The 25848-nt window shown below is 39.9% G+C and overlaps 1 protein-coding gene across 4 annotated transcripts in view; it reads right to left on the bottom strand.

The window, feature by feature from the left end:
• Tm7sf3 (transmembrane 7 superfamily member 3) overlaps positions 1-25848 on the bottom strand; it is a 52155-nt gene that overhangs the window by 17836 nt on the left and 8471 nt on the right. For 3 of the 4 annotated variants that reach the window (XM_070037975.1, XM_070037970.1, XM_070037972.1), the window contains exons 2-7: positions 23659-23813; positions 11988-12138; positions 10865-10985; positions 9831-10002; positions 7096-7273; positions 3298-3384 (exon numbers count right to left, since the gene is read on the bottom strand). In XM_070037975.1, coding sequence (XP_069894076.1) covers positions 3298-3384; positions 7096-7273; positions 9831-10002; positions 10865-10985; positions 11988-12138; positions 23659-23813 — 864 coding nt within the window. The remainder of the gene's footprint in view (positions 1-3297; positions 3385-7095; positions 7274-9830; positions 10003-10864; positions 10986-11987; positions 12139-23658; positions 23814-25848) is intronic. The other variant, XM_070037974.1, reaches the window with a different exon arrangement.

The raw sequence follows: 25848 nt of genomic DNA, 5'->3' as shown, positions 1-25848 counted from the left end.
CACTTCTTACATTGCAACTTAAATATCTAGTCTACAAGTAGATGCTTAAGCTTCTAGAATTTATTCAGACTGGCATTTTAAGAAGAAAAATAATTATATAAGAAGCAAAGAGAAATTTAGAAGTCATTGGAAATAAATTTAAAATATTTTTTTTATTGAGTAGATATCAAAAATTGTTAATTTACAGAACACATTTTCATGAATCTAAGTCAATTTCTTTGTGTGTGTTTTTTTTTTGGGGGGGGGCGGAGCTGCAGGTACTGAGGCTTCAACTCATGGCCTGACATGTCCCTTAGCTTTTTCTCTCAAGGTTAGCACTCTACTACTTGAGCCACACTTCCACTTCCAGGTTTTCAGTTACAGGTAAGAATCCTACAGAAGGGGTTGGGAAGGTGGCTCAGTGGTAGAGAGCTTGCCTTGCATGCATGAGGCCCTGGGTTCGATTCCCCAGCACCACATAAGCAAAAAGAAAAAAAAGCCGGAAGTGGCACTGTGGCTCAAATGGTAGAGCTCTAGCCTTGAACTGAAGAGCTGAGGGACAGCGCCCAGGCCCAGAGTTCAGGCCCCACAACCGGACCCCCTCTCCCCCCAAAAAGAATCCTACAGAAGCTGGCCCTGGGGGTTCATGCCAATAATCCTTGCTAGTCAGGAAGCTGAGATCTGAGGATGATAGTTCAAAGCCAGCCTATGCATCACCAATTAACCACCAGAAAACTATAAGTGGAGCTGTGGCTTGAAGTGGTAGAGCACTAGCTTTGGGCAAATAGGGACAGGGCCTAGGCCCTGAGTTCAAGCCTCATGACTGACAAAATAAAAGAAAGAGAGTCCCATAGACTTCCTGCCAGGGTTGGCTTCTAACTTAAATCCTCAGATCACAGCCTCCTGAATAGCTAATATTACAAGCATGAGCCACTGATGTCAAAGTGGATGTAGATCAATTTCAATGACTAAATAGTTAATTTTAAATTTCTTATTTATATTTACACTTTAAACAGTTCTTTTTCTCTGCAATGCTAAGGATCAAAGAAAAACAGGACCTTTGTAAATTATGTCTAATCTGAAACTATGCATTAAATCTTTAGATGTATATACTTTTTTCTTTCTTTTCTATTTTTCCTGTTCCTGGGGCTTCAACACTGGGCTCAAGTGCTGTCCTTGAGCATCTTTTGCTCAAGTTGAGTGATCTACCACTTGAGCCAGAGTACCGCTTCCAGGTTTTTTAAGCAGTGTATTGTAGATAAGAGTCTTATGGACTTTTCTGCCCAGGCTGGCTTCAAACAAGAATCCTCAGATTTCAGCATGAACCACCAGCACCTGGCTTATACATCTTTTTTTTTTTTTTTTTTTTTTGTCAGTCGTGGGGCTTCAGCTCTGGGTCTAGGCACTGTCCCTAGCTCTTCAGCTCAAGGTGAGAGCTCTACCACTTAAACCACAGTGCCACTTCTGCTTTTCTGGTGGTTTTATTGGAGATAAGAGTCTCACAGACTGTCCTGCCCAGGCTGGCTTTGAACCACGATCCTCAGATCTCAGCCTCCTGAGAAGCTAGAATTATAGGCGTGAGCCACTGGCGCTTTTTTTTCATGCTGGTCCTGGGGCTTGAACTCAGGGCCTGTGCACTGTCCCTGAGTTTTGTGCCCAAGGATGGCACTCTACCACTTGAGCCACAGCTCTACTTTCAGCTTTTTAGTGTTTAATTGAAGACAATTCTCAGGGACTTTCCTGCCTCATGTGGCTTCAAACCATAATCCTTAGATCTCAATCCCAGCCTCCTGACTAGCTAGGATCACAGGCATGAGCCAGTGGTGCCAAGGTTAATTATTTTTGAACAGTTGTATAAAGATGTTTCAACTTAATATGTCAGTTTATGAGTGTAATGCATCTTGATCAATGTTACCTCATCTCTCCCAACCCCACTTATCTCCTCAAGTTAACTGGTTCCATTCGCTCATATGTACACTGAACATTCTAACTGTATTCACTCACCCTTCCACTCTCCATTTGTCCGCCTTCCTACCCCATGACTTCAGCAATATTGACAAAACATGATTCAGATTTCTGGTATTCATTTTGTTAAGCTGTAAGTTAGTCAAAGGACTCACACAATTGGAATTCTCACCTGCATACACTAAATCTTGCAATTACAGAAACAAAAATAAAATGGGAAGCAATCAAAAAGGAGCATTCAAAAACAAAATGTGACTTTTTTTGGTGCCAGTCCTGGAGCTTGAACTCAGGGCCTGGGTACTATCTCTGAGCTTCATTTTCCTCAAGGCTAGCACTCTATTACAGCACCACTTCTGGGTTTTTCTGAGTAGTTTAATGGAAGTAAGAGTTTTATGGACTTTCTTGCCCAGGCTGGCTTTAAACTGTGATCCTCAGATCTCAGCCTCCTGAGTAGCAAGATTACAGGCATGAGCCACCAGTTCCTGGCCTGCAAAATGTGACTTTTATTTCTTCTTTTAAGGAATCATCTCACCTATTAAAATACCTGAAAGCACAAGCACATAGAAAACTTGGTTTCCTATTAGTAAGACAATCCTATTTAAAGACGATGAAACACTCTTTTCTTGAATTCTTCTCATTTACTATTGGTAACATTAATACTATATCTCAATTACAATATACAGATGATAGCAGTATGAACTATTAACAAATAATATCAAAATCAGTATGAAAGAAAAAACATAATATCTCTAGGATTCTGCTCAGGTATAGCAATAAAATTTTTTATTCAAGATTTACACTTGGACTGGGAATGTAGCTTAGTGGTAGACTGCTTGCCTAGCATACATGAAGCTCTGGGTTCAATTCCTCAGTACCACATAAAAAGAAAAAGCCAAAAGTGGCACTGTGGCTCAACTGACAGAGTGCTAGCCTTGAGCAAAAAAAACTCAGGGACAGTGCCAAGGCCAAGTTCAAGCCACAGAACTGGCAAATAAATAAATAAATAAATAAAATTTACATCTTAAGGAATTAAATAGTCTCCCATAATACTCTATTTTCAACTAATCAAGAAAAAGTATTGTGCTGAGTACCTGTAATTCTAGCTACTCAGAGAAGATAAATTTAAAAGATTCTTATGTCCAACCAGCAAAAAACAGGAAGTGATGTATCTCAAGTGGTAGAGCACCAGCCTTAAAGAAAAAGCTACCTGCACAAAAAAATGAATAAATTAAAAAAAAATCACTACTTCATAGAAAGAACCAACCACAAATCTAGGAAGACCTTAGGCAGAAGCATTCACTACCCAACAAGCCACTGATACATATAACTATCAATTTACATTAGATGGGATACCTGTTTTCCAGAATCTGTGTCCAAAAAAACAAATGAAGAGACCAAGCAGAGCAGAGAGACTGAAGAACACTCTGGTCGAAACTCTTCCTAAAAACAACCACAACTTCACAGTAAATACAAACAATCTGGTATTCTGTTATTTAATTAACAAAGTCTCAATTTATCTTAAAAATATACCTGCACTTCTAGTGAATTAATCTATGTAAGCAATAATAATAAATTATCTTTAAGTGATTAGACAAAATGGTTTCAATTCAAAATGTCAGTTTGTAAGTACACTGCATCTTGATCATTGTTACCCTTTTCACCGCCCTCTCCCCCATCTCTCCCAACTCCACCCCTTCAAGTTACCTGGCCCTGTTTTCACGTGTGTGCACTGACTACTATGATTGTATTCACCCATCTTCCTCTCTCCATTCATCTGTCCCCCTCCCCTTGACTACACCACATCTGACAAAACACGTTCTAGCTTCCTGGTGTTCATGTTGTTAAACCATAAGTTAGATGTTCAGAAGAGTTACAACATTGGAATCTTCCCCTGTAGCATACTTCAGTGGATTTGTTTGTGAATACACACATATGGCAATGTATGTATATATATGTTTATAGCTCAGACATAACTTCCATAGGAGAGAAAATATCAGTCCCATTCTCTGAGCCTGATATACTTAACGTAATTCTTTTCATGGGCCATCCGTTTCTCTAAAAATGACAAATTATTCTTCCTGATTTAAGTAAAATTCATATATATATACACACACATATATACATATGTATATACACACATATGTCCATGTGTGTATGTGTATATATGTATATACATATACAGATATATACATATACAGATGTATATGTATTTGCCACATACTTTCTTGATCCACTCATCCTCAACAGGTAGCTAATAACTAAGGATCAAGGTTCAAAACCAACCCAGACAGGAAAGTCTCTGAGACACTTATCTCCAAATAACCTACAACAGTAGCCTGGCTCTGAGTGTATGCCCCCCTTCAGGACCTGCGCGTGTGTGTGTGTGTGTGTGTGTATGTGTGTGTGTGGTGTGTCACACACGATCAGAAAATACAAATTACTAACAGAGGTAAATAATACTGCCTACATATTTGGGGGAGGAAGATAAACAGATAATCCTACCTACTCAGAAGGTTCAGATCTGAGGATCATGGTTCAAAGCTAGCCCAGGAGGAAAGTCCATGAGATTCTTTTTTTTTTTTGGGTCCGGTCATGAGGCCTGAACTCTGGGCCTGGGTGCTGTCCCTCAGCTCTTCAGCTCAAGGCTAGTGCTCTACTACTTGAGACACACTCACCACTTCCGGCTTTTTTTTTTTTTGCTTATGTGGTGCTAAGGAATCGAACCCAGGGCCTCATGCATGCAAGGCAAGCACTCTACCACTGAGCCACTTTCCCAGCCCCATGAGATTCTTATATCCAATTAAACACCAGAAAACCAGAAGTGAAACTGTGGCTCAAGTGGTAATGCTAGCCTTGAGCACAAAGAGGCTCAGGGACAACAGCCTAGATCCTGAGCTCAAGCCCCACAGGAAATTAAAAAAAAAAAAAAAAGACTTTTTGCCTAAAACAATTCTGTGGGTTCAAAAAATAAACTACTAAGAAAAATTAGATAGGGAGGGCCTTCATAAATTAAAAGAAGTTTATGACACATATCTAAAATCTCATTCAAGCCAACAGTGGAAAGAAACTGAATGATTTAGAAAAGATGCTGGCTGTTAATTTGATGCTATTAAAAAATTCTTCTTACCATTTTAATGGAAAATTGTGTTAATGAAACTGGTGGTACTGAGTTCAAACCATAACACACACACACACACACACACACACACACACACACACACACACACACACACACACACACACACAACATACACAGCTATTAATAGCCAGGCACAGGTGGATCATGCCTATAATCCTAGTTACTCAGGAGGCTGAGATCTGAGAATTGCGGTTCAAAGCCAGCCTGGGCAGGAAAAGTCTGTGAGACTCTTATCTCCAATTAGCCACCAGAAAACTGCAAGTGGCACTGTGGGTCAAATGGTAAAGCACTCACCTTGAGCTGAAGAGCTCAGGGACATTACCCAGGCCCAGAGTTTAAGCCCCAAGACTGACCAAAAAAACAAAAAATGTACTTTTATCTGAGCTACGTAACTGGAACCCCTCTGTATATCATCTTGATGGTAACAATTAAAAACAAATTTTTAAAGTGAATATACTCTATTTCTCATAAAGGCCAAAGTTTTGAAAGAAAAACAGACTGAGGACCTATTTCAGAATAAAGAAGACATGTTAGTTAAATACAACCCAGGACCCTGAATTGGACCCCAGAGAAGAAAAATGAAAATTTGGGAGGCTTATAAAGTATACTAGTGAAACAACTAGTCAAATTTATAACATCTACAGATCCGAAAACAGTACTGTGGTTAATGCCTCTAATCTTAGCCACTCAGGATGCTGAGATCTGAGGATCATGATTCAAAACTAGCCTTGGTAGAACAAATTCTTTGAGAATCTTTTTTTTTTTTTTTTTGGTTGGTCATGGGGCTTGAACTCTGGGCCTGAACACTGTCCCTCAGCTCTTCAGCTCAAGGCTAGCACTCTAACACTTTAGGTTTTCTCAGTCCTTTACTGGAGATGAGAGTCTCATGGGCTTTCCTGCCCCAGCTGGCTTTGAACCGTGATCCTCAGATCTCAGCCTCCTGAGTAGCTAGGATTACAGGTGTGAGCCACTGGCACCTGGCTTTCTTTGAAACTCTTATGTCTCAAAAAAAAAAAGCCAGAAATGGAGGTGCAGATCAAGTGGCAGAATACCAGCCTTGAGCAAAAAAGCTAAAGGACAGCACCAAGGCCCTGACTTTAAGCCCCAATACTGGATCAACAAACAAACAAACAAACAAATGAGAAGGATAAAAACCCTAAAGTCCATACTATGAGGTACAAGGCCCTGCACCTCTGGCCTCCCCTCTCCTTCCATCCTCCTCAAGCTCCTCCACACACTGTTCTCACCTTGTTTCTTCAAACCAACATAGGCAGGATCCCAGAAATGAGGCTTTGCATAGGTATTCCCTGTGCCTGGCACACAGAGGCCCTCCTTCATACTTGTAATACCCTGCCTCTAAGGCCTTCCCTAGCCATGCCAACTCAGAGTGCCTTCTCCCAGCCCCACATTATCTCCCTTTCTGATTGTGTTTTTTTTCCTTGTAACTCTTCTTGTGTATAACATCTCCTCCAACTCAATATATATACTATATAGCACAAGTCCTTTAGTTGTATTATTCACATTTATTTTCCAGGCCCTTGAACAGAAAATACCAGAAAAGCTCATGAGGCATTTGCTATATCATTGAATCAATGAATGGATTGAAAAAAGTGAATGAATGAATAAATGAAAACTAGACAAATGTAGTTGGGCACTGGAGCTCACCTAGTAATACTACTCTACTCAGGAGGCTGAGATCTGACAATTATGGTTCAAAACAAGACCAAGCAGGAAAGTTCATGAGACTGTTATCTCCAATGAACCACCAAAAAGCCAAAAGTGGAGCTGTGGTTCAAGTGGTAAGGCACTAGCTGCCAGGAACAAAGCCAGTCTTGAGCAGAAAAGCTAAGGAACAGTAACCAGGCTCTGAGTTCAAGCCCTAAGACCAAAAAGGGGAAAAAAATAAACCCCAAAAAACTAGACAAAAGCATATTTGAACATTCTTAAGCTCTGTATTAGTAGAAAGTGATCTGCAAAGCCAAAGAAGGATTTGTCAAAATCCATATACTCACCCAGGGAAGCACAGCTACTCTCCACTGCGTTGAAGCTGCAAGCATATGTGTGAACAGGAACATAAGCAGCAGAAGTATTTAAGGAGGGATCCCAGACAATGACATTATAAATGACTCCTTGGCCCGGGAGGGAAGAGAAGGAAACCTCTGTCTTATCATTAGCTGTTAGAGTAACCACCTAAAGCCAAAAACAATGCACAAATTAGTGGTTAGATTTAAAAACAAACAAACAAAAAAAAACAATTGTTTTACTTGTTTATTTATTATTTTTTATTTTTTGGGGTCTGGTTGTGGGGCCTGAACTCTGGGCCTGGGCGCTGTCCCTCAGCTCTTCAGCTCAAGGCTAGCGCTCTACCACTTGAGCCACAATGCCACTTCCAGCTTTTTTTTTCTGCTTATGTGGTGCTTAGGAATTGAACCCAGGGCCTCAGGCATGCAAGGCAAGCGATCTACCACTGAGCCACCTCCCAGCCCCTACTTGTTTATTTTTATGTGGTACCAAGGAATTGGAATTGAACCCAGGGCTAGGCAAGCACTTTACCCACTAAGCCACATTCCCAGTCCCATGTGGTTGATTTTTTTGGAAGGATATTCTATATTATCCTGACCATATGTAAAGAGTTGCGATATTAGGTAGTGGTAGGGTTCCATTCCTCAGTACCACATAAACAGTACCATATAAACAGAAAAAGCCAGAAATGTGGCTCAAGAGCCAGAGTGCCAGCCTTGAGCAAAGAAGCTCAGGGACAGTACCGAGGCCCTGAGTTCAAGCCAGAGGACTGGCAAAAAAAAGAGTTGCAATATTAATTTTTTGGTGTGTGTGTGTGTGTGTGTGTGTGTGTGTGTGTGTGTGTGAATATCAGGGCTTGAAAGGAGCTGAGTACTGTCCCTTAGCTTTTCAGCTCAAGCCTGGCGTACTACCACTTGAGGCTGGCTTTGAACTGGAATCCTCAGATCTCAACTTCCTAAATAAATATAGAAAGCGATCAAGGGCATTGGTGGTTCATGCCTGAAATCCTAGCTAGAAATCCTAGGATTTATAATTTTTATAATTATAATTTTTATCTAAAATTGTAATTTCTGTTTACAGTATACACCAGCTAATTTAACTCTATCAAAAGGCCAGCCCATCCTATGAAGTTTGTATATCCTAATAAACAATTTCTCATTTAAAATGCTCTCAAGGTTTTGGTATAGTTCGTTAAACATTAGCATTTTAAGTAAAATATGATCTAAATAATATATAAATATAGTTGGGACAACTAGATTTCTTTAGCTTATTAAATTTTAAACAACATAAAGACAGGAATCTTTTTTTGTGTGTGCCAGTATTGAGTATTGTAGCTTGAACCCAGGGCCTCCTGCTCTCACATGACTTTCTCAGTCAAGGCTGGCACTTTACCATTTGAGCCTTATCTTATGACTTTTTGCTACTTACTAGATATTAGAGTCCCTTGGATTTTTCTTCTCAGGCTGGCTTTGAAACTTGATCTTCAGATCTCAGCTTCCAAATAGCTAATATTACAGGCATGAGCCACCAGTGACCAGCCAGGAATCATATTTAACTTGCTTTTTATTATGTAACAATAATTATGACTATAAACTATACAACTAACTAATACAAAATCTGATACTATCTCACAAATTATTTATTTTTGCCTAACATGACCTCAAATGACAAAACATTACTTATAGTTATAGCGTGCTATCCTTGAGCTGAAGAGCTGAGGGATAGCATGACCAACAAAAAAAAAAAAAAGAAAGAAAGAAAGAAAGAAAGAAAGCACTGTTTTAGTAGCTGGGCATCAGTAGCTCAGACCTGTATTCTAATGACTCAGGGGGCTGAAAGCTGACTCAAAGCCAGCATGGGCAGGAAAGTCCCTGAGATGCTTATTTCCAATTAACCACCAAAAAGCAGAAAGTGGAGCTGTGGATCAAGTGAGCAAAAAGAATACCATCTTTGAGCAAAAAACCTCAAGGACAATGCCCAGACCTTGAGTTCAAGCCCCAGGACCAACACATACACACATATAAATATTGTACTCATATAATCCTAGCTATTCAGGAGACTGAGATCTGAGAATTGAGGTTCAAAAAGGCAGCCCAGGTAGACAAATCCATGAGACTCTTATCTCTAATTAACCAGTAAAAAGCCAGAAATAGAAGGATGGCTCTAGAGGTAGTGTGCCATTCTTGAGTAAAAAAGACAAGTGACAACACCTGCCCTTGAGTCAATCCCTAGTACCAGTATCAAGTACATACAAAAAATAATAGTAAGCTGTAGCATTCAGAATTGCCAGATTTTTCCTAATAGTTATCAGAGTACAGCTTAGGTCTCAAGGTAACCAGGCCACAAAGAAGCTGGTCATATTTTGTATGCACATTCAAAATAAAAATAAAAAATAAATAAGCTCCTGATAGCCCCTCCATCCTCACTGACACTTTTCTTTTTCTATTTTTTTCCTGGTACTGATGCTGAGGCTCAAACTCAGCGCCTGGGCATTGTCTCTTAACTTTTTCCCTCAAGGCTGGTGCTCTATCACTTGAACAACAGTTACACTTCCATCTTTTTGCTAGTTAATTGGAAATAAGAACCTCAAGAACTATCTTGCCTTGACTGGCTTTGAACCTCGAACCTCACATTCCAGATTCAACAGCAGCTAGTATTAGAGGGAGGAACTACACTCATACAAAGAGGTCAGAGGGTAGCCACACAAACACTGAGAATCACTTACCTTGACAGCATTGGCCCTCACCTCTGGGACCTGAGCCATCCTCTGCAGATGCTGGAGCAATGCATCCTCAGTGAGGTCATTCTCAGGCAGAAAATACTGGTACACATCATACTGCAACCTCCACCGTAAGTCCTCGCCCTCCTCAGTGTCACAGGGTGGAGGAGCTACACCTCTAAAGTCAACAAAGAAAACTGAACATCAATCTCCTTGATGAAAGTACCATCTACAAAAAAGGACCAGAAGCTCTAATTTCAGGGGACTTAGGGGGATGGAGGACTGGAATGTGAACTCAGGGCCTCAATTTCTTGCTTAGGTTTTTCCACTTAAAGCTGGCATTCTACCACTTCTCTACTTCTGGTTAATTAGAGGTAAAAGTCTCACAGACTTAAAAAAAAAAAAAAAAATGTCTCACAGACTTTGCTGCCTGGGCAAGCTTCAAACTCTAATCCTAGCATTTCTAGCTAGGATTTCAGGCATGAGCCACCAATGCTCTTGATTGCTTTCTATATTTAAAAAATGCATTGTAGGGCCGGGAGCCGGTGGCTCACGCCTGTAATCTTAACTACTCAGGAGGCTGAGATCTGAGGATCACAGTTCAAAGCCAGCCTGGGCAGGAAAGGCTGTGAGACTCTTATCTTCAATAAACAACTCAGAAAACCGGAAGTGGTGCTATGGCTCAAGTGGTAGAGCGCTAGCTTTGAGCTGAAGAGCTGAGGAACAGCGCCCAGGCCGAGTTCAAGTCCCACAACCGACACACGCACACACAAAAAATGCTTTGTAGTAACTAAGATATACTTCTAAGCTCATAATAGGTCCATATCTGGCTCTTCATATAATAAAGAGTTCATACAAATAGAATAGATGGTGTAATGTTAAAAAACAAATCACAATTCAAACATTGGTAATGAAGTATACACTAGACAATTCCACACAAAAATGAAAACTTCCAATTTGACTACAGAATACTCGAGAGAGTTTAATACACAGTCATGAATGACATTGAATAGCTTGGAAAGATTGGGAGATCATTATACCTTGAGAAGCCAACATTGGCTGGAGCAAATTTGATGGTCACTTCAAAGAAATTATACTCCAGGTAAATGTTGGGGTCAATATCTAAGTCAAACTCCAAATTACAGCCTCCAGGAATAGGATCTAAAGGAAAAACAAGTTACTTTAGATCTTTTTTGGTGTGTATATGGTGGTACTGGGGCTTCAATTCAGGACCTGTGCACTGTCCCTTAGCTTTTTCTTTAAAAGCTAGCACTCTATCCCTTGAGCCACAGCTTTTTGTTGGTTAATTGGCAATAACAGTCTTACACAAACTTTCATGCCTAGAATGCCTTTGAACCATGACCCTTAGATCTCGGCCACTTTAGTTTGGATTGACACTTGGTTTCATGCTCTCTAAGCTTACTGCTTCCTCTCCTAAAAAAATGACTCAATTTTTAGGACTGTGATTTGACTTTCTGTTACTGCTTTTCTAATGGTTCCTGGCTTAATGTATGAGTAAATGAATATATGTTTTGTCAAGCCAGGCACTGGTGGCTCATGCCTGTAATCCTAGCTACTCAGGGGGCTTAGATCTGAGGATCTCAGCGAGAAGCCAGCTTGTGAAGAAACTCCCTGAGTCTCTTATCTCCAATTAACCACCAGAAAACCAGAAAAGAGTTGCAGCGAAGCTAGCAGAGTGCTAGTTTGAAGGAAAAAAGCTCCAGGACAGTGCCCAGGCCCTAAGCTCAAGCACCAAGACCAGAAACAAAATAAACAAGTAAATAAATAAATATTCTTTCTAGCTCCTTCCATCTTGCTAATTTTCTGGTTTCCTTGCCCAGTAACTATTTCTGATTAAAGAAATGATAGCCAGACACTGGTGGCTCACGCCTAGAATCCTAGCTACTAAGGAGGCTGAGATCTAAGGATCATGGTTTGAAGCCAGATCAGGCAAAAAAGTTGCTGTGAGACTCTTATCTCCAATTAACCACCAGAAAAACAAAAGCAGAGCTGTGGCTCAAAATAGAGTACTAGCCTTGAGCAAAAGAGCTCAGGGGATAGTGCCCAGGCCCTGAGTTCAAGCCCTACAACCAACATATAAATAAATAATCCGAATAGAAAATTTTCCTTTCCACAGAACCCACAGATTAGCAGGAAGGTCACCTCCTTCTGAGTAGGAGAGTGGGATGGCCATGTTATGGACAGGTTTCTCTTCTAGGGTCTCCAAGTGCCATGTACACACAGTCTGCTTTGGTCTAAGAATAAAAACCAGGCCTCTGTCACTTCCTGTTCCTGAGGTATTGGGAAGAATAGTCTGCAATCAGAAAGAGAAGTCATCATAAACAGGTATAAGCAACAAAGTGCTAAAGTATAAAGCTGATCTAGTACGTATTCCCTATACAAAATCTTCTGAAGACAACAAGGAAACAAAAAGCCAGGTGTTGGAAGCTCAAGCCTGTAATTCTAGCTACAGGTTGAGATCTGAGGATCAAAATTCCAAGACAGCTTGGGCAAGAAAGTCTAGGACTCTTATCTCCAATTAATCAGAAAAAAAGCTAGAAGGGGAGGTATGGCTAAATGGTACAGCACCAGCCAAAAAGCTAAGGGACAGGAACAGGCCCTGAGTTCAAGCTCCCGTTTTGGCATTAAAAAAAAAAAAGGAAACTAATCACCCTAGGAAGAATTATTTTCCTCTTTATGTTTCTTTTTTTTTTTTTTTTTTTGTCGGTCATGGGGCTTGAACTCTGGGCCTGGGCGCTGTCCCTCAGCTTTTCAGCTCAAGGCGAGTGCTCTACCACTTGAGCTACAGTGCCACTTCCGGTTTTCTAGTGGTTTATTGGAGATAGGAGTCTCACAGTCTCTCTTGCCTGGGCTGGCTTTGAACCGAGATTCTCAGATCTCAGCCTCCTGAGTAGCTAGGATTACAGGCATGAGCCACCGGCGCCCGGCTCCTCTTTATGTTTCTATTCTACATTATGCCTGGATAACTCTTCAAAACAAACAGCATTGTTTTAGTCAAGTATGGGCTTTTTAAATAAAATACCATAGACTGAGTAACTGATAAACAATAAAACGTGTGTGTGTGTGTGTGTGTGTGTGTGTGTCTGTCTGTCTCTCTCTCTCTCTCTCTCTCTCTCTCTTTCTCTCTCCCAGGCTCAAGGCTAGTATTCTACCACTTGATCCTTATCTCCACTTCTAGATTTTGTTAGTTAACTGGAGATAAAAAGAGTATGATGGACTTTTCTGCCTAAGCTGGTCTTTGAACTGAGATTCTCCTATCTCAGTCTTCCAAGTAGTTAGGATTACAGGTATGAGCCACTAGCACCTGGCTATGTGGGTAACTCTTTATCCAAGTTCTGTGTCCTCAAATGAAGAATTAAGTATTGTGACATTTTTTTTTTGTCAGTAATGGGGCCTGAACTCTGGGCCTGGGTGCTGTCCATCAGCTCTTTAGCTCAAGGCGAGAACTCTACCACTTGAGCCACAGCACCACTTCCAGTTTTTCTGGTGGTTCACTGGAGATCAGAATCTTTCGGACATTCCTGTTCGGGCTGGCTCTGAACCAAGAATTGCAATATTTTTAAAGCTACTGTGATAATTAATGAAATTCGCTAGATGAAAATCCAAAGGCAGGGTTCCAGGGGACAGAATGTCCCACTGAGTTTCCGAATACCTCTGTAAGACTTTAGAGTAGCTGGACGCTGGTGGCTCATGCCTGTAATCCTAGCTACTCAAGAGGCTAAGATCTGAGGATCATGGTTCAAAGCCAGTCCAGGAAGAAGGTCCGTGAGACTCTTATCTCCAATAAACCACTCAGAAAACCAGAAATGGGGCTGTGGCTCAAGTGGTAGAGCACTAGCCTTGAGCTGAAGAGCTCAAGGACAGTGCCCAGGCCCAAAGTTCAAGTCCCATGACCAACCAAAAGAAAAAAAAAAGATTTTAGAGTGGATTCCACATGAGTGAAATCATAGGAGTGTGTGTGTGTGTAATATTTATATATAATATCATATGCAATAAAAGTGCTATTAGAAACATGTACCAGGCTGGACGAGTGAGTTCTATAATTTCTTTGTTTGAACAAGAGACTCTAAAGAAATGATAATCCACTGAAATACAGAAAACAGTCCAAAAATTCATATGAAACAACAAAAGACCTAGAATAGCCAAAACAATTTTAGGGAATAAAGACAACATGGGAGGGATATCCATGCCGAACTTCAAACTCTACTACAGAGCTATAATAACAAAGACTGGCACAAAAACAGACCCGAAGACCAATGGAACAGAATAGAAGACCCAGAAATAAATCCACAGGCCTACAGCCAGCTGATATTCGACAAAGGAGCCAAAGACATACAATGGAAGAAACACAGCCTCTTCAACCACTGGTGCTGGGAAAACTGGGCGGCCACATGCAGAAAACTAAAAGTGGACCCCAACCTATTACCATGCACCAACATCAACTCAAAATGGATTAAAGACCTTAACATTAAACCTGAATCTCTGAAACTACTACAGGACAGAGTAGGAGAGATACTTGAACTAATAGGCACAGGAAGGAACTTCCTGAACAGAGTCCCAGGGTCACAACAAATTGGAGAGAGACTCGACAAATGGGACTACTTTAAAATAAAAAGCTTCTGCACAGCTAAATCTATCGCAACCAAGCTAGAAAGACAACCAACTAATTGGGAAAAAATATTTACTAGCAATATATCAGACAAGGGGTTAACATCCAGTATATACAGGAACTCAAGAAACTAATCCCTCCCAAACCTAACAAACCAATTACTAAATGGGCAAAGGAACTAAAGCGGGACTTCTCAGATGAAGAAATAAAAATGGCAAAGAAACACATGAGGAAATGTTCATCATCCCTGGTGGTGAAGGAAATGCAAATAAAGACAACCCTGAGATACCACCTTACCCCAGTCAGAATGTCCCACATCCACAAATCAGCCAACGACAAATGCTGGAGGGGATGTGGAGAAAGAGGAACTCTATTACACTGCTGGTGGGAATGTACACTTATACAACCACTTTGGAAAGCAGTCTGGAGGGTCCTTAGAAAGCTAAAGATTGACCTCCCTTACGACCCAGTCATACCACTTCTAGGCATCTACCCTGAACAACAGGAACCAATATACAAGGACACGTGCACCTCCATGTTTATTGCAGCACTGTTTGCAATAGCTAGGATATGGAAACAACCTAGATGCCCCACCACAGATGAATGGATCCAAAAATTGTGGTATCTATACACAGTGGAATATTATGCAGCCATTAGAAATGACAAAATAATGGCATTTGCAGAGAAATGGATGGAGCTAGAAGGAATCATGTTGAGTGAGGTAAGCCAAGAGCAAAGAGACAAACGGTACATGGTCTCCCTGATAAGTGGATGCTAAATCCAAAATGTTAGGTGATACAAAATTAACAGGACTTAAGAAACAAAGAACTAAAAAAAAAAAAAAAAAAAAGAAACAAAGAACTTCTACTCATCTGGTCGAACCACTACTAAATATCCCCATGCTTCTGATCACATATATGGTGTATAGTGTACACCGTTATATGTTATAGACTGTGATAGACAATTTGCTCCAGGAAAGTTAGAATGAACTTGTGACTTTAAATGAGCATCATTATTCCACAATACTGTGAAATTTGGGAAATTATGTAATCACTTAACCACAATTAAAAAAAAAAAAAAGAACCTGGGGAAGGTAGGGAGGGAAGGGATGGTAGGGGGAAAACAATGGAGGGGGTAACAATACTCAATAGGAAGTGTACTCATTACCTTGCTCATGTAACTGTAACCCTCTGTATAGTATCTTTACAATAAAAAATTTTTAAAAAAAGAAATGATAATCAAGAGATTTTAGTAAACCATTATATAATACTACATACAGTATATATTATATTGTATGTATTATATACATTAAATTGTTCTCTTATCAAGATATGCTGTATGTCATATGTATTAAAATAGTATGCATTGCAAAGTACATATCATAAATCATCCATAATATGTGCTATATACACTGTATGCATGTTATATAGAACCATTTATTATATTAACATATATGTATATACATAATGTATTATATTACACATGATGTAATATATTACCTAGTATATGTTATTGCATTGTAATATATTAACTATATTATAAATGCCTGTTTCTCTCATTGTCTTGCTGGCTCTGCTGTTGCCAATAAATGTCTGTCATTTGTGACAACATGTATAAAACTAGAGACTTTTATGTGGAGTAAACAAAGTCAGGCACAGAAAGACAAGTAACTGTTAGGTCCAAACCATCAGGTGTCTTTTCTTGAAGATCCAGATGAGTGTTCTAACTTACCACCCCCACTTTACCCTCTCTCCTTGACCAACTATAACCCATTTGGCTGGCAACAGCCCAGGGTTTTGAATACACTCCATTCTACTCCCTTCCTTTCTCCATCTGTGACTCATTTTCCACGTTATCTATGCCCCACATTAGTTATTTTGAACCAACCTCCACCAGACAACTGTAGCATTTTCAAGGACCCACTATAAAAAAAAGTCCTAGCTTCACTGGGGGTCAGTGGCTCATACCTGTAATCCCAGCTACTCAGAAGACTGAGGTCTGAGAATCATGATTTGAAGCCAACATGAGCAGGAAAGTCAATGTGACTCAAATCTCCAATTAAACACCAGTAAGCTGGAAGTGGAACTATGGCTCAAGTGATATAGTACTAGCCTTGAGCACAAATGCTCAGGGACAGTGCTGAGGCTCTGAATCCAAACTCCAGGGCCAGCACTTAAAAAAAAAAAAAAAAAAGCCCTAGCCTATAAGCAATGGCAAATCTCTAGCTCTGGTTAGAGGCTTCTATTAGCAGGGGTTTCCCCCAATGAACCTGTGCTAGTGGGTTGTTTTTGTTTTTAACTTAAATTAACAATGATCTTACTCAGAAGCAGAGAGTGGAGTGATGGCTAAGAGTCTGCAGAAAGAGGGGGAAAGGACCACCAGTGTGCAGATTGCTTGGTTATAATCCCATAGGAACCACACTATTTGCAAAATAACTTAGGAATCTAAATGTTTTCACTATGAGGAAAAGATAAATGTTTGAGAAAATATGCTGGATTTTACATTACACACAGATATATGTGTATCAAAATTAGGTAAGCTGGGCACTGATGGTTCACATATATAATCCTACTAACTGCTCAGGAGGCTGAGGATCACAGTTTGAAGCCAGTCCGGGCAGGAAATTAAGTGAAATTCTAATCTCCAATTATCCACCAAAAAGTCTGAAGGAGCTATGGCTCAAGTGGTAGGGAGCTAGCCTTGAGCAAAAAAGCTCAGAGACAGTACCTAGGCCCTGAGTTCAAGCCCCAAGACAGGCACCAAAACAACAACCAAAAAAAATGTCTCCATAAATGTGTATTGTGTTTTGTTTTTGTTTTTGTTTTGTTGGTTATGGGGCTTAAACTCTGGGCCTGGGCGCTGCACTCTTCAGCTCAAGGCGAGCACTCTACCACTTGAGCCACAGCATCACTTCCAGTTTTCTAGTGCTTTATTGGAGATAAGAGTCTCATGGACTTTCCTGTCCGGGCTGGCTTTGAACCGTGAGCCTCACATCTCAGCCTCCTGAGATTAGAGGCATGAGCCACCAGGGCCCAGCTTTATTTTGTTTTGCAATGATGGTGATTGAATCCAGACCTGACACTTGTAGGGAACTCCGGAGCTGTGAGACCAGTAAAGATTTAAGGGGTTAGAATGCTGCCTCCTCAGTATTCGGAAGGTTGAGAACTGGGCCTTGGAAAGGTCAAAACAGACAAGGAAAGATAAATGTGTAAGTTAAATTAACTGGACCCAATGGTATCTAAGTCACAGGTGACTGGCCCCTATGACACTTTTGACAAAGGGAATAAGATGAATGTTTTTGTGTTATAGTCATTGCCTCTCCCTGCTCCCTAGCTATGAGGAATAAGTTATTTCTATGTGCACAAACTATGTCTTCTGCTAATGATTGTAACTACATTTTCTGCACATACCTACAGTAACTTTCCCTGTATTAAACTAAATAAATGAGCTTGCTTATGGGGAGCTCGGGGTTCAGAAGCTGGTGAGCACTGGACACCCTGCCACCCCACTTTTCTATCCTCTTTTTCTTTTTTCCCCATTGTGCTGTCCCTACTTGCTCTTAGCAACATTAGGCAAGTAATCATTTTTTGTGGGATGTTTCTTTTGCCAGTCCTGGGGCTTGAACTGTGATATGGGTGCTGCTCTGAGCTTATTTTTGCTCAAGGCTAGCACTCTACCACTAAAGCCACAGAACCACTTCCAGCTTTTTCTGAGTAGTTTATTGCAGATAAGAGTCTCACAGACTTTCCTTCCCAGGCTGGCTTTGACCTGCAATCCTCAGATCTCAGCTTCCTGAGTAGCTAGGAATTACAGGCATGAGCCACTGGTACTTGGCACTTAAAAACAAAACAAAACGAAACAAAAAAAACACACCTATTTGCTTTTGCTTTTTTTTTTCTGGTACTATTTTGGTTTTTCAGACACAGTCTTACTAACTTTATCTGCTCTGATTTCAAACTCAAGATCTTCCTGTGTACCCACAGGCAAATCATATCCAGCTTATGTTTATATTAGCTAAATTTAAACTTATAATTAACAAGAAATAAATGTTGTCATATGGAAGGCAGTCTGGAGAGTCCTCCAAAAATTAAACATAAAACTAGCCAGTGGTCCAGCAATACCACTCTTGAGCATTTATCCAAAAGATTATAAGTCAGGATACAGTAAAGATACTTGCACATCCCATATTCATTGCTGCACTATTAACATGGCCAAAATATGGAAACAGCCTAGATGTCCTTCAAAAGGATAAACAGAAAAAAAAGAAAAAAAAGGGTAAACAGATTTTTTAATGTGATATACATATATAGATACTATCTGTATGCAAGTAGATATACAGTGTGTATATATCCTATATATAATGTATACATATGTGACTATGTAGGATATATATATATATACATATATAAAATAAAACATACAATAAAATACAGGAAAAATAATATCATGTCATTTGCAGGAAAATAGAAGACGTGGAAAAAAATTATGATAGTAGCAGTAGCTGACACCTGTAATCTTAGCTACTCAGGAAGCTGAGATTTGAAGATCAAGCAACAAAGTGCATGAGACTCTTTATCTCTAATTAACCACCAAAAAATCTGGAAGAGGAGTTGTCACTCAAGTGGTAGACTAGTCTTGAGCAAAGAATGCTCAGGGACAACACCCAGGTCCTGAGTTCAAGCCCTAGGACCAGCACACATACACAAAAAAACCACACACACACAATTACAATATGTGAAGTAAGTCAGACTTAGACAAATTGCACATGGTTTCTTTCATATGTGGAAATAACTATAAACTGTAAATATATATGAAAAAGTATACATAAACATATTAACTAAAGCATAGTATATGCAGAGGACAATTCTATTACTCCTCTGAACAACTCAGTTTAACAAAATGAATACCAGGGAGAGGGAACATGTTTTGTAAATGAGGGGAGGGTTGAAGAGGAGGGGCAGACAAATAGGATGGGTGAGCAAACACAGTCATAATATTCAATGTATACATGAGAAAATGGAATGAGGTAACTTGAAGGGATGGGTACAGGTAGAAGAGATGTGAAGGAGTGACATTGATCAGGGTGCATTGTACTCATAAACTGACATGTTGAATTGAACCGTCTTTGTACAACTACTTAAACTTTTATTTTTATTTTTTGCTGGTCATGGGGCCTGAACTCTGGGCCTTGGCATTGTCCCTCAGCTCTTCAGCTCAAGGCTAGTGATCTACCACTTGAGCCACAGCACCACTTCCGGCTTTTTCTGCTTATGTGGTGTTGAGGAATCAAATCCAGGGCCTCAAGCATTGGAGACAAGCACTCTACCACTGAGCCACCTTCCAAGCCTCAATTAAAACTTTTAGAAAACAGTTAGACTAAAAACAGAAAAAAGAAAACAACCCACAATCTCTTTACTATACCCTCTACATGAGACCCCGAATGGGGTCTTATGAAATCATAGCTGCTAGGAAGGAAGAGAGTGGGAATTTGTGTTTTGAGGGCAAAAAGTAAAACAGACTTCCATTTCAACAAATAAGTCAGGCAAGGTGGCTCATACCTACAATCCCAGCTATGCAGAAGGCATCAGTAGGATGAAAATAGGCCAAGACCAGCCAAGCAAAACATGTAAGACCCTATCTGAAAAACAACTAGAGCAAAACATGTTGGGTGCATGGCCAATGTGGTAGAGTGCCTGCCTAGCAAGTATAAGTTCTGAATTCAAATCCCTACTACCAAAAGAAAAAAACAATTGAATGTCAGCACTTACCCTCCCTTGAAAGGCTGGTAATGCTCTGTATTTTTTTTTTTTAATTTTTTTTTTTTGTGGTACTGGGGATCGAACCCAGTACGTCGCACTTGCTAGGCAAGTGCTTTGCCACTGAGCTACATCCCAGCCCAATGCTCTGTACTTTTACAGATACGGATGTCTCCTGCACTTAATAGAACTTATTCCTCCCCATTTCCCCACACTATCGCTGATATCACCACCCACCACACTCATAGATTTTATTGGGATGGAATGACAGATATTTAAAAAATATGAAATACTAAATTGGGCACATATGGATCACACCCATAATCCTAGGTACTCAGGAGGCAAGATCTAAGGATCAAGCTCTGAAGCCAGTCTAGGCAACAAAGTCCACGAGACTCTCATCTCCAATTAACCCGCAAAAGGCCAGAAGTGGAGCTGTGGCAGACCACTAGCTTTGAGCAAAAAGCTCAAAGACAGCAAGCACTCGGGTTGAGTTTAAGCTCCAGGACTAGCATAAAAATTTTTAATTATTTTTATATTTTAATATATATTAAATATCATATTTAAATGTTTAATTTATTATATATTTTAAATACATTATGTTTTAAATGTATATTATATAATCTATAACATATATAGATTATATATATACTATATGCTATATAATAACATAAATATATAAATATATAGATACAATAGATGAACATATATGAATATATATTTATATAAATATATTTTGTATGTAAATTTATGTTAATATATTATGTTTAGTAATATATATTTTAATATATTATATAAATATATATTACATATACTATACATACACATTCTAGTATATTCTAGAATATAGAAGTATACATAATATGTACTTTATAAATATATATTCTAGAATATTCCTTTCTTTCCTTTTTTTTATTGTGAAACTACCATACAGAGGGGTTACAATTACATGAGCAAGGTAACGAGTACATTTCTTATCAAGCATTGTTACCTCCTCCTTTGTTTCCCCTTCCCACCATCCCTCCCCCCAAAGTTGTAAAGTTCGTTTTTCGACATAACGACTTGTATATCTCATTGTTGCAATGGGTCCACCTGTATCCCTATTCCCTATTTAAACAATTGTTTTTTTTCCTTCCCCTTCACAAATTATACCAACATCAAATACACTGAAAGCAGGGGTTATACCATGGAGGAGGGACATACAAAGCAACAAAAAAATCATCTTATAAAAATGTTAGAAACAAGTGCAAGGAAAAAAACCATTTGAGACCTTATCTTGGGGTTCAACTTATCTGACCGCTTCTGCTTGTCTCAGACATATACTAGTTATTGCAAATAAGGGAAACCATGGGACCTATGTTTCTTTGGGCTTGGCTTACTTCACTTAATATAATTTTTTCCAAGTCTTTCCATTTCCTAAGAAATGGGGCAATGTCATTCTTTCTGATGGAGGCATAGAATTCCATTGTGTATATATACCACATTTAAGAATATTCTAAGATGTGCTTAGAACAATTTTTTAAATTTTTCTGTTGTCATCATAAGGTATAACCCCCCTTTGTACACAATGAGGTTACAGTTACATAAGAGTTACAGTTACATAAGAGTACATTTCTTTTTGGACAATGTCAACCCTTCCCTCGCTCTATCCCAACCAAACCATCAAGGAGATGCTTCTTGGATGGTACCAGGCTGGGCAACTAATCAGGGACCCCAGACTGGACCCCAGACTACACCATCGTCCCTCTATTGCAGGAAGTAGCTCTACAAGAAATGACTTCCGCCCATACCCCTCCCCTACCTGGCACCTCTATTTTTATTAAACAACAAAGCAGGGAATGTTAATATTATCCCCACCTTTGGTCCTCAGTTCCACCTAGACCTGAGCTCCTCCCTACCCTAGAGTTCCTGCTATACAGGTATGGTCACTCCCTGCCCACAGCACACAAACACTCCCACCCCCCCACCCCCCCCACCCCCCCCCTGCACACACACATACCTTACCCACATTTACCTAACTTCTGCCCTCTTTTTCTCCCCCAGACCTGCCTGCTACCTGAATAGGGGCAGACGTCATGTGCTCCCTCTCCTGGGATGATAGGGCCCCTCTAATAAACCTTATAATAATCTTCCTCCTGTGCCTGCCTGCCTCTGTGTGGTCCCCTGGGATAGTCGCAAAGGATTCTTACAATGTCCGCCTATATTTTAGGTATAGCTTCTGCATATGAGAGAAAACATGTGCCACTGTCTCTTTGAGCTTGGCTTACCTTACTTAACATTTCCCTGCAAATGACATAATATTCTTTCTAATGGTTATATAAAATACCATTGTGTATAGATACCACATTTTTTGGATCCATTAATCTTGTTAGCCAAATGAGCTCCCTTCCTATAGCTTAGTATGCTCCTTCCCTTCTCCACAGCTTAGCATGCCCTTCCTAGGCAACTCTAGGCCCATGTAGTAAAGGCAGTAAATAATCAGCCTCCAACACCCCCTTTACCTTGGGATGGCGCTCCTCTGGGGGCAACTACCACCATATAAGTAAACAAGATCCCCTTAGAGTGACCTTCAGATTTGGTCAGTTGCAGGACCCTTATCTACTATTTGGACAGCAGCCATACATCCTAGTCTGCCATGATGAAGCCCCTGGCCCACATGTCCACACTGGGGTCTCTGCCTCTAGCCTCTTCTAGCCCCTCCTTAACCTAGGTTTTATCGGTCACCTCAGACAATAGCCGGTGCTTCTTCTTACTTTTCCTTTGTGAGGAGTCTTGGGAGCCCCCTTTCCCACTTTGTTCTCTGTACTTGGATGTCTGCCTGGTTCTCTTGCAAAGTCTAATTAATCTTTCAAATCTACTGTAGAGCACCTGGACTGTTTGCAATGAACACGAATGTGCAAGTGTCTTATCTCTCATGATATTCTGGATAGAACACACTTTTTAAAGGACTCTTTTTATTCTGGTGAAACTCATTCATTAGCCAAGGGGTCAGATAGTCAAAATAGAGAGAAGTATGTAAAAGGTTACCATGAATGGCAGATCTTTTTTTTTCTTTTGTGCCAATACTGAAACTTGAGCTTAAGACCTCAGGCTCATGCGCAAGGCTGGTGCTGCCCCACTGGAGCCACACCCTCACTCTGATCCTAAGCTGCACAGGCTAACTGAGCATTTTAAATTTTCAGAGGCTGAGGAAGAGATCTCTCTACTACAACTCAGCTCTCCAGGCTGAGCCAGACACTGCCAAATTGCAGAAAGGCCAGAGGGCTCTCACCAGCTCAATCACTCATAAGACAATACTTTTTCTGGATTTAAAAAGAAACAAAAACAAAAGCACAAATAGTGAAAGACACAAAGTCAAAACTATATAAAAAACATCAAATTCTAATGCTTTTAAGTAAATATAAGAACCAAACATAGGGATTTTAGTGAGGTAATTCTCTGTACTTACCTTAGAAAAGGAAAGTGTTGTATTCTGATACTGTGAGTGTATTTGGAAGAGAAGAAAAGTCACGTTGGTTGAAATATGACGCAAAATGGCCTCCTTGGGAAAAAGCCTGCTGAGCTCAAAGTATCTAAATTTCCCCACAGAAAATTCAAGAAAACCTACAATGATAAAAAAAAAAAACCCTTTCATTATATTACCATACCTCTGATAGGAAAGTATGTATCAGATAAATATGTACCATTATACTGTATCATAATATAATGAAAAACCTTGCATTATAATATTATACTAATACATTATATTGATATAAAATGGCACACTGTACATAGTGATAGAGCATTACTATATAATAACATCATTATAATATCAATTTGTAGAAATCACATTCATAAACAAATTAAAATACTAATTTAACCTCAGCCAGAGACTGAGAGCAGTTTGAAGCAAGCCTAGGCAAAAAAGTCAGAGATTCTTATCTACAATTAATCAGCAAAAAGCCAGAAGTGGAGGTATGGCTCAAGTATTAGAGTTGTAGCCTTGAGTGAAAAATCTAAGGGACAAGCACTTAGGCCCTGAGTTCAAGCCCAGTACCAACATAAACTAAATTTTTTAAAATGATTTATATTTAAATAACATATTCTTATGTACCAGCTCCCGAGAAAACAATTTTTCAACTATGTTTTTTCCTCTAAATTCGAATAGTCCATAATAATAAAAAACAAAAGTCGAGAGCCAGTGTCTCATGCTTGTAAGCCTAGCTACTCAGGAGCCTGAGATCTGAGGTTTGCAGTTCAAAGCCACCCTGGGTAGCAAAGTCCAGGCTAACAGTCCAGGATCCCACATCTATGCCTACTCAAATTCCTTATGTAAAACAGGATAGAAAACATAAGTAGAATACTTCTGCATTTTTCCTGCATACTTTAAATCATCTCTGGATTGCTTACATGTCCAATGTGTAAATAGTTGTTACAATGTGTTGCTTAGGAGAAAAACAAGGGAAAAGTCTACATCTTCAGTATGGTGCAGGTGGTTCTAATTATATATTTTTATTTATTTATTTTTTGTCGGTCGTGGGACTTGAACTCTGTGCCTAAGTGCTGTCCCTCAGCTCTTCAGCTCAAGGCTAGTTCTCTACCACTTGAGCCACAGCACCACTTGCAGCTTTTTCTGCTTATGTGGTGCTGAGGAATTGAAGCCTGGGACTCATACTTGTGAGGCAAGCACTCTACCACTGAGCCAACTTCCCAGCCCCATATGAGTATGCCAGTACAGGGGACTGAACTCAAGAACTTGAGTGCTGTCCCTTGGCTTCTTTGCTCAAGGGTCCACTTGAGTCACACTTCCACTTCTGGCTTTTTAGAGGTTAACTGGAGGTAAGAGTCTCACAGACTTTCCTGCCCTAGCTGGCTTTGAACCACAATCCTCAGATCTCAGCCTCCTGAATAGCTAGGATTACAAGCATGAGCTACCAGCACTCCACTTCTAACCATTTTCAGTACATTGTCAATTGGTAGCACAATGCAAAAGAACTCACAGAGACAATTAGGGCTCACTCTCTACCTTTAGGAATTACACACCAGCAAGCACATGGAAGTAGAAAGATATAAATGTTAGACATAGACCCATTTGAGAGGTGTTAAGATATAGCTTTTAATATCAAAGTTGATAACTCAGGGTACTTATCTAACAGGTGTGAGGCTCTGAGTTCCAGCCCTAGCACTGGGGGAAAAAAAAATAAATTAACTGCTCTTCCATTTAAAAGAAACTACTTCCTTAAGCCAGGCACTGGTGACCCAGGCCTGTAATCCTACTTAGGAAATAGAGGTTAAGAGTAAAAAAGTCCATGAGACTCTCATCTCCAATTAGCCTGCAAAAAGCTGGAAATGGAGGTAGGACTCAAGTGGTAGAGCACCATCCTTGGGTGAAAAAGCCAAATGAGAGCAGGAGGCCCCTGTATTCATACACACACACACACACATATACACACACACACACACACACACACACACACACACACACACACACCACTTATAATTCAGTTTTGTGTATATACTATAATTATGTAAACACAAAAATCATTATTCCAGTAGGGAAAAAAATTAATAGGAAATAAAATCATGCTGGGTTTTATGGCAGAGTATTCTAGAAAGTATATAGGTCAGGCAAAATCTGTGAGGATTTTGCTGGGAGAGT

This window comes from Dipodomys merriami, unplaced genomic scaffold (genome assembly GCF_024711535.1).
Source record: "Dipodomys merriami isolate MVZ:Mamm:240054 unplaced genomic scaffold, mDipMer1.0.p SCAF_10, whole genome shotgun sequence".
NCBI classification, from domain to species: domain Eukaryota; kingdom Metazoa; phylum Chordata; class Mammalia; order Rodentia; family Heteromyidae; genus Dipodomys; species Dipodomys merriami.
The sequence above is the reverse complement of the archived record's forward strand: the minus strand, read 5'-3'. Positions and strand labels throughout refer to the sequence as shown.